General features: G+C 47.5%; 1 protein-coding gene and 1 long non-coding RNA gene across 5 annotated transcripts in view; one reads left to right on the top strand and one right to left on the bottom strand.

The window, feature by feature from the left end:
- LOC108530002 (uncharacterized) overlaps positions 1-530 on the top strand; it is a 15,248-nt gene extending 14,718 nt beyond the window's left edge. Inside the window, exon 2 of the long non-coding RNA XR_001885737.1 lies at positions 293-530. This is a non-coding gene — a long non-coding RNA (uncharacterized LOC108530002). The remainder of the gene's footprint in view (positions 1-292) is intronic.
- UBOX5 (U-box domain containing 5) overlaps positions 1-9,829 on the bottom strand; it is a 55,244-nt gene that overhangs the window by 11,692 nt on the left and 33,723 nt on the right. For 3 of the 4 annotated variants that reach the window (XM_017872591.1, XM_017872590.1, XM_017872589.1), the window contains exons 2-3: positions 4,423-4,517; positions 2,488-3,688 (exon numbers count right to left, since the gene is read on the bottom strand). In XM_017872591.1, coding sequence (XP_017728080.1) covers positions 2,488-3,688; positions 4,423-4,476 — 1,255 coding nt within the window. In that variant the 5' untranslated portion in view covers positions 4,477-4,517. Of the gene's footprint in view, positions 1-2,487; positions 3,689-4,231; positions 4,302-4,422; positions 4,518-9,829 lie in introns of those variants that run through there. The other variant, XM_017872592.1, reaches the window with a different exon arrangement.

The raw sequence follows: 9,829 nt of genomic DNA on the forward strand, positions 1-9,829 counted from the left end.
AAGAAAGAAGGAAGCAAGGAAGGAAGGAAGGAAGGAAGGAAGGAAGGAAGGAGGGAGGGAAGGAAGGAAAGAAGGAATTCTTTGGGTTGAATTACACAGAAGTTTGTCACTGATCTGTGTTCTCGAAGTAAGAAATATGAAGATGGAGGGTAAGAAATCATTTCTCTTGATATTATAAATAAGCAATTAACAAATACCTTGGGAAAAATAAGAATACAATAGAAGTGAGGAGTGCGACTTTCAATATTACATTCTAAAAGATGGATTTCCCTCATCTGTGCACTCTCTCTAGAATGCACAGCTGCCACACAGTGCACTGCCCTATGGAGAGGCCCATGTGGCAAAGAACTGAAGGCAGCCTTTGGCCAACAGCCAACCAGCAAGTGAGGCCTCAGTCCAACGATGCATCAATGAGCTGAATCTTGCAACAATCATGCAGGTGAGACTAGAAGTAAATGCTTCCCCAGTTGATCCTTGAGATGACCACAGCCTCGGTCACCAGTTTGATGGCAGCCATGGGAGACCCTGAAGCAGAGAATTCAGCCAAGTTATGCTGGGATTTGTGACTCACAGAAGTTATGAGACAATGAATGTTTGTTGCTGTAAGCCAGTAAGTTTTGGGGTAATTTATTACCTAGCAATAGATAACCAATACTTCTTTAATATGATAAAAACATCTATCTCAGGCCAGGCGCGGTGGCTCATGTCTGTAATCCCAGCACTTTGGGAGGCCAAGGTGGGTGAATCACCTGAGGTCGAGTTCGAGACCAACCTGGTGAAACCCTGTCTCTACTAAATATACAAAAAATTAGCCAGTGTGGTGGTACATGCCTGTAATCCCAGCTACTCGGGAGGCTGAGGCAGGAGAATTGCTTGAAGCTGGGAGGTGGAGGTTGCAGTGAGCTGAGATCGCACCATTGCACTCCAGCCTGGGTAACAGAGTGAGACTCCATCTCAACAACAAAAAAACATCTATCTCAGCCTAAGATCCAACATCTGGCTTATGCTGAGGCATTCACACTGAACACGTTCAGCTGCAGAGGTCACCAGTGAACCAGGGCTACTCACCTCAGGTGACAGCAGCATCACTGGCCCCAGAAATCACTGGCAACACCCCAGGGAAGAGGCAGGAAGCCACGATCCTTAAATCTCATACACAAGAATGTTGCAGGCTGGGCGCAGTGACTCACAGAACCCAGCACTTTAGGAGGCCGAGGCAGGCAGATCACGAGGTTAACAGATCGAGACCATCCTGGGCACCATGGTGAAACCCCTTCTCTACTAAAAATATGAAAATTAGCTGGGCCTGGTGGCACATGCCTGTAATCCCAGCTACTCCAGAGGCTGAGGCAGGAGAATCTCTTGAACCTGGGAGGCGGAGGTTGCAGTGAGCCGACATCACGCTACTGCACTCCAGTCTGGTGACGAGACATCTCAAAAAAAAAAAAAAAAATAGAAGCCGGGCGCAGTGGCTCATGCCTGTAATCCCAGCACTTTGGGAGGCCAAGGCAGGTAGATCACGAGGTCAGGAGATCAAGACCATCCTGGCTAACATGGTGAAACCCCGTCTCTACTAAAAATACAAAAAATTAGCCGGGCATGGTGGCGGGCACCTGTAGTCCCAGCTTCTCGGGAGTCTGAGGCAGGAGAATGGCATGAACCCAGAAGGTGGAGTTTGTTTGCAGTGAGCCGAGATCCGGCCACTGCACTCCAGCCTGGGCAACAGAGCCAGACTCCATCTCAAAAAAAAAAGAATGTTGCAATTTTACCTGGTGGATCCTGCCAAATGCAATAAAGAAGAAAAACAGAAAAAACAACAGAAAAGAAATACAAAGAAAATGTTGCAATTTGTCCACACATTTGCCGAGTACACCTTCTTCAGTGTGGCTTTTCTCTTCAGTAACCCTCTCCTGAAAGGAAGGCCCACAAACCTAGTCCTTTTTCCTTTTCTGTGTCCTCATGCCACATGGTGGCAGGGGTGGAGGGGCGCGGAGAACCTCCATGCAATGTATCCTTGTACCTCTGTGACAGAAACAACACCAAGAGGAGCCCACTGATGCATGAGTAACACAAAGAAGGCACCAGAAGACATACTCTGCTTTGAGCGACTGGCATCTCTCCTTCCAGCAGCTCTGACCAGAGGCTTCAAACCCAGGAAAAACTGTTGACCAGGCCAGGGCACATAAAGGGACCCCAAGGAAGCAATAGTGCCCATGGGACCATCACCAGCAGAGGAGCGAAACATGCAGACTGAAGCTTCGGAACAGACGAGAATAGACGAGAACACATGGAACCCCTCCAAGGCTCCAGGTTGTCCCTAATCTGAAGACAAAGCTGAGGGGCCCCAGGATGGGAAACGGGAAGGAGGCAGCACAGGCACAGCCTTGGGAATGTAAACTGGCCAAGCACAAAGCAAAGGGCAGCAGAGCGAGAGCTCTTGGGAAGGAGATGGATGAGCCTGGCCACAGACACAGGATGCTGAATTACCTGTCGAACAGTCCATGTGTGTCAGGCTGGGTTCATTGGTGGCTTTCATTTTCTTAGCAGTGTGCTCTGAGGTAGTGGGTAAGACCAAAGGGCTTGTGGCAGAAAAACCAGAAGCATTTATACCAAGGTTACTGTCTGGGACATGTTCAGCCTGCTCTATCTTCCTTTTCTGAGAGGGCAGAACAATGGAAGAAGGGATCACTGCCAATGCCGTCTGTGCTCTCCCAAGCAGGTGGCAGCCAGGGATGGAGTGCTGGAGCAGGAAATGGTCAATCCGGGCCTTGAGGGAGGGGTGAGGCAGGGGCTGAGAGTGTGGAGTAAAAGCTACCCCCGTGAAAGGGTCACTGGGCACTCGGCCCCATGTGGCTTCACTGCGGTTACATTTCTCCAGCGTGCTCTGGTCAATGACCTTGCCTGAGGGCAGCAGCATGGGACAAGGCATGATCTCCAGGGTGATGGGATCCAGGAACTCCTCAGGCACATCCTGAATGATCTCGGTCAGCTTCTGCAGGCTGGAGGGGGCCTGCTGGCTCTCAGACTGGTCCCCGGGGTCACAGTCACTTTCCATGGGCAAGGTTGGGGCCTGCAGAGCCACATCCTGAGGCAGGTTCTCTGAGGCGACCAACAGGATGCTGTCTATCACCTCCTGGGAGCAGGTCTTGGCCGGCTGACCCCACACTTCTAACCGCTTGATACAAGGGATACCGCCGCCTGTCACATGGGTGATACAGATCCTTAGGTGGGCCACATGGCTAAGGGAAAGAGCCCCTTTATTCCAGAGCTCCTGGGCCACAACAGCAGGGGAGGGGAGTGTGGCTTCCATCGGGCCAAAAGGGGGCCTGGCCTTGAAGCCCCTGTGGCTAAACACCACTTGGCTCTGGTTTTTCAGTAAGACTTTGCCTACCAAGGTGAACGCCTCCTTGTCTGGGACAGATGGCTCAGCTGGGCCCAGGGTCCGGCACTGGGGAGTATTCCAAGACACTCTGCTAGATGAGGCAGATGTGTACATTTCCAGGCCGGTGACGTTCTGACCTCCCCCAGGTGTGAGGTCTATGTTGATCCTACAGATTTCCACATTAAAGGGAAATGAAACTGTCACATAGACTGGTGGCTTAATGAAATACTCTGTCCTGAAACCATGACTTCTCTTTGTGAGATCTTCAGAGATGAGATTTTCTACTTCATAACCATCAGCTGATATCTAGATTTAATTAAAAAAGCAAGATACAATGATCCAAATGAAGACAATTTGTCGCTTGTAAGAAAACGCTTAAGCCTGAGGTTCCTCGTTTTAAAATTTCCTCTATTAAACTGAATTGTCCCAGATTTTTCTGCAGGCACCCAAGATCAGATCAAAGGCCAAGGGCAACCATGTCCCCAAGTATTGCCCAACCTTAAAAATACGAGCAACTTAGCTGGGTATGTTGGCACACACCTGTAGTTCCAGCTACTTGGGAAGCTGAGACAGGAGGATCCCATTAGCCCAGGAGTTAGATAGGCCTGGGCAACATGGTAAGACCCCATATTCCTCACTTCCTTGCCCTCCCCCCGCCCAAAAAAAAGCAAGCAACAAAATCCTGCCCAATCCAACCAAAACTGCCTTCAAAACAGTATCTGGGGAGAGAACTGCGGGGGAGAGAAAGTATTTCTACCTTTGCTATGACTTTGACAAGACTTGAGATTGATCATCAAAGAACAAAGAGCACAGTGAAGAGGACCCTGCACAAAATGAGTCACAGCTCACCTCATCATGGCGCTGTGTGATTCCAGAGGTGAGCCTGCCCCATGCTTACCTAAATACCATCTGATGGAATCTAAAGTAACAAGGGCAAAAGTGCAGTAAGCCTGAATCAAATCCACACACATAAGGCAGGAAATGATGAAACACATGACAAAGATAGCATATATTTATGTATATATATTTGTTTTGTTTACCTTGTTGCAGTGAATTCTTGGTCTGAACTGTGGGAGGCAAAGATTTATTACCATCTTTGTGGCTGAGAGGATAGCTTCCAAGCATCAGAAGCAGCCTTAAATAAGAAATAAAACTAAGTATTAGAAAATGTAAAATTCAATTCTAAATTTTCAGAAGTTGATTCTTAAGAGAATCAAACAGGATAGCAACAAAAACTTGAACACACACGCTCTCAACAGTCTATATTCACTTTCCTTATATCCTATACATGATGTTGGGGAAAAATCAGTCATTGAAAAATTATAGAGAAGACTTCTATGGCAGGCTCAACAGGTTAGCAAAGACTGCCAGTTCTCTGGCCAACAGCTGTTCCAAAGATCCAATGGAGGCAAGGCCCATCAGCTGTGCTGGGGGTGGCCACAGGAAGGGAGTGGCAAAAGTAGCTGAGCTCAGAGAAAGGACAGAGTGTTCAGAATGGAAAGGGTCACAAAAAATAATTGTAGTGGTGGTAAGCATCCTTGTCATTTAATACTTGTCAATGCAATTATGTTTTCTTATTAAAATGAAAACAATGAGTCAAAAACATCATTAAGAAATAGAAAATTTATTAGAGGCCGGGTGTGGTGGCTCATGCCTGTAATCCCAACAATTTGGGAGGCTGAGGTGGTAGGACTGCTTGAGCCCCGAAGTTCAACACCAGCCTGGGAAACATAGCTGGTCTTGTTGTAGAGACCCATCTCTAAAACAAAAAGTTGTAGGGGTCTTGCTATGTCTGATATGCACCTGTAGTCACAACTATTTGGGAGGCTGAGGTGGGAGGATCACTTGAGCTCAGGAGTTCAAAGCTGCAATGAGCTATGATCACACCACTGCATTCCAGCCTGGGTGACCGAGTGAGGCCCTATCTCAAAGGAAAAAAGAAAAGAAGAGGCCGGGTGTGGTGGCTCACACCTGTAATCCCAGCACTTTGGGAGGCTGAGGCGGGCGGATCACGAGGTCAGGAGATCGAGACCATCCTGGCTAACACAGTGAAACCCTGTCTTTACTAAAAATGCAAAAAATTAGCCAGGCGTGGCAGCGGGCACCTGTAGTCCCAGCTACTCGGGAGGCTGAGGCAGGAGAACTGGCATGACCCAGGAGGCTGCGGAGCTTCGCAGGGAGGCCAAGATCGCGCCACTGCACTCCCAGCCTGGGGCGACCCTGAACGACAAGGACATGCCATCTCAAAAAAAAAAAAAAAAAAAAAAAGGAAGGAGAAAAGAAAGAAAAGCAAGAAAAAAGGAAGAACCAGAAGGAAGGAAGGGAAGTTGGAGGGAGCAGAAAGAAAAAGGGAAAGAGCGGAGGGAGGGAAGCGGGGCGAGGGAGAGTAGGGAGAGGGACGGGAAGAGAGAGAAGGAAGGATGAGAGAGGGAGGGAAGAGAGAGAGGGAGAAAGAGGGAGGGAAGAGAGAGGGAGGGAAGAGAGAGAGGGAGGGAAGAGAGAGAGAGAGGGAGGGAAGAGAGAGGGAGAGAAGAGAGAGAGGGAGGGAAGAGAGAGAGGGAGGGAAGAGAGGGAGGGAAGAGAGGGAGAGAGAGAGGGAGGGAAGAGAGAGAGGGAGGAAAGAGAGAGAGGGAGGGAAGAGAGAGAGGGAGGGAAGAAAGGAAGGAAAAGAAAGACAGAAATTATTAGGGTTGAAAAGCACGTTAAAAGGACATCTAGGCCGGGCGCGGTGGGTGGCTCATACCTGTAATCCCAGCACTTTGGGAGACCGAGGCAGGCAGATCACCTGAGGTCAGGAGTTCAAAAGCAGCCTGGCCAACATGGGGAAACTCCATCTCTACTAAAAATACAAAAAGCAGCTGGGCACGGTGGCGGGCACCTGTAATCCCAACTACTTGGGAGGCCGAGGCAGGATAATCACTTGAACCCGGGAGGTGGAGGTTGTAGTGAGCCGAGATTGTGCTACTGCACTCCAGCCTGGGCAACAAGAGCAAAAGTCCGCCTCAAAAAAAAAAAAAAGGACAACTAACGATCCAATGCAAGCAGTCATTTTAATGGTAACTCCGTAGAGAAGCAGGGAAGCCACTGAAAACACCCCTCCCAGTGGCAGACCTCTCCAGTGGAACTCAACTCCTTGGTGAGGCCAGCGAGCCATTTATGCTTTTCTCCCTGACAGTCATGGCCATGAAAAATTCTGTTAGCCCGACAGGGACAGGGTCACCCTCTGGGCCCCTTTTGCTGTCATAATCAGTAGGAGCCACTTGCGGGAGCCAGGCATACTGAGCGTCCTGCAACATTTGAGTGGACAGTTGCTGCACAGTGAAGATCTGTCATGGGCCTTGTAAATGTATATTATCTCAGCTTAGCCCCTAACTCAGTTTTACATATAAACACAAAGTATTTTTAAACATGGTTTTCATATATGCTAAATTTCCTAGGATGGGAACTTCCATGTAAGCCAAAGGAAGATCATACTTGGTTTTGTTCAGACCTTTACCAAGAGATGCCCACCATTTCTGAAAATCACATCACCGAGAGCAAAGCTCTCCACCTCAGTCAGTCTGCATTTGTAGCACTCTGCATTCCACATGCTCCTGCATGATGGTAGAAGCTTCCGAATATTTCTTTATGCCTTCTAATATGGTCACACCCAAACATTTATACATGAGAATAAATTTTATTATCATACCTAAAACTTTTTCCTTTACAGTACTGTTAGGGCATTCTGTGTGTGGTGGGGGAAGGGTGTGTATGTGTGTGTGGACCTACACACATTAGCGTGTGTACATAGGTAGGTTATACTATTTGGCTTTAAGTTCATCGTGATAGAAGTAACATGAATCTCATGGGGTAGAAAGCCCTTGGCCTAAAGTCTCCTGTTCTTTGTGAGCCTGTGTTGAAACTCCTAGTGCTTCCCACTTTGAGGCACACACACCTTTGCTTTGCCAGAGAATTTTACAATCTGGCCTGGAATCCACATGGACTAAAGTTTCTACAATTCCTTTTCTGAAAGATTATATTAACAATGTCTCCAGACTTCTGATACCTTTCGTGTTCTCCACAATAAGTAAAAATGAATGACGTATCTGATGCATTGTGTCTGCAAATATCCTCAGAACCCCTACAGTTATTTATTTTAAGGCAGGACACCAGAACTCATTTACAGCAGCATTTCCCCCAGCTTCCCTGCCCAACTAGCACAGTAGCTTCCTGTCAGTTTGTTTTAAAAGTAAAATTAAGCCATTCACTTTAATTGAATATAGAACCATTAAAATAAATATACAGCCAAGCCAATGAAATAAAACATTCCTCCTGGGAAAAGCAAGCCTAGGATGCCAAAGGAAAGCAGACAATACACTACTGACACAGATGATGACACTAGAGACAGGCAAATGCAGAACGGCGCTGGCCGCCAGCAGATGGCTGAGGTTAGGGGGCTCTAGGACTTGAGAGGGTTTTCTTTTCACTGTCCCAGGCAGTTTCCTCTTCCCCTCTTGGCCCTGACAGACAGTCAAGAAAAAACAAAGCCAGGCAGAGTGGCTCACACCTATAAACCGAACACTTTGGGAGGTTAAGGTGAGAGGATCACGTGAGCCCAGGAGTTTGAGATCAGCTTGGGCAACACAGCAAGACCCCGTCTCTACAAAAAAATAAAAGATTAGTTAGGTGTGGTGGTGCACACTTCTAGTACTAGCTACTTGGGAGGCAGAGGCAAGAGGATCACTTGAGGCCAGGAGTGCAAGGTTACACTGAGCTATGACTGTGCTACTACTGTACTCCAGCCTGAGTGACAGTGAGACCCTGTTTCAAAAAATAAAATAAAGTAAAAGAAAATAAGAGTTCTTCTAGACTAAAATGTGGCTATTATGCTCTATGACATAGAGATGTGGAAACCTTGACTGCCCTTTCCAACATGTGTTAGATCAGACCTGAAGTTAAGGAAAATCTTGGTATGCCCTTAGCTACTTCTTCCCACCTCTGTGTGGAAGTGAGTCAGCCTTCTGTTCAAGCATCTCAGCTCATGAGGCTTCTCCACCTGCCTCAGGGACTGTCAACTACCCCAGTCAACTACAAAAGCATATGGACCTAACCCTGACCAAACACAGACTACCTGCTCTCCACAGCACTCATCAAAATGTAAGTTGAGGGAACATTTACAGAACAGAGTTCATTCCAGCCCCCGTTACACACTCCTTGGTGCTGGTCTAAGTGGCTTTTCTTGCCTCTTGCTTGGCACTCCTCGTGGCTGCTGCAGATCTTATCCCACACACCACTATCTGACAGATTTCTTAGCAGTTTTGATCCTCACCAGTTGCAAAAATAAATGTAACACATTGATAAAAATTCAGTGGCCAACTTGTGAAGATTCATAGAACACCAGGGTAGCAGAACATATCAGGTGAGAACCATAATCTCTAAAATATACCACTCCATTGAGCTGACCCTCAGACCAGTGCACCAGCCTATCCTCATGTTCATCCCAGCCACAACCATCACCAACCTCACCACCCCCTGCAAATACTCTTCACAAAGCTGCTCACTGGCACTGTGTGACAAGGAACTTCAACAAGAAACAGCTCTATAAAGTCAGTTACTGTTTTGTTTAGTGGACCAAATGATCATTGTCTGTTCTATATGGTATCTTCTCTTGGAGACCCATAAGAAAATTTTCTCTTTGGTCTTAGTACTAGAAGAGATGTTTATCGCAAGCAATTCAATATTTTATGGTATGAAGATGGATCACATTCCTTCTTGACTCTGGCGGCTAGAAAGCTCCGAATAAAATCTGTGGCCCATCCCTCACATTCCTCCCTACCTGAATTATTTATTTTTATGTAACAGAGTATAATATGAAAGGTAGCTTAAAATAATTTTGGAACAATGTGGGGTATAAATAGGCTGGGCACAAGGGCTCACACCTGTGATCCAAGTACTTTGGGAGACCAAGGCAGGAGGATTGCTTAAGGCCAGAAATTTGAGACCAGCCCGGGCAACAAAGTGAGATGCCACCTCTACAAAAAAAAAAAAAAATTGTTTTTTGAGACGGAATCTTGCACGTCGCCCAGGCTGGAGTGCAGTAGTGAGATCTCGGCTCACTGCAAGCTCCTCCTCCCGGGTTCACGCCATTCTCCTGCCTCAGCCTCCTGAATAGCTGGGACTACAGGCGCCTGCCACCACGCCCGGCTAATTTTTTGTATTTTTAGTAGAGACAGGGTTTCACCGCATTAGCCAGGATGGTCTCGATCTCTTGACCTCGTGATCCACCTGTCTTGGCCTCCCAAAGTGCTGGGATTACAGGTGTGAGTCACCGTGCCCAGCCTACAAAAAATTTTTAAAATATTAGCTGGGCATGGTGGCATGTGTCCATAGTCCCAGTTACTCAGGAGTATGGCTTGACCCCAGGAGTTTAAGGCTACAGTGAGCTCTGGCCGGGCGCGGTGGCTCAAG

This window comes from Rhinopithecus bieti, unplaced genomic scaffold, assembly GCF_001698545.2.
Source record: "Rhinopithecus bieti isolate Rb0 unplaced genomic scaffold, ASM169854v2 scaffold_7580, whole genome shotgun sequence".
Lineage (NCBI taxonomy): Eukaryota > Metazoa > Chordata > Mammalia > Primates > Cercopithecidae > Rhinopithecus > Rhinopithecus bieti.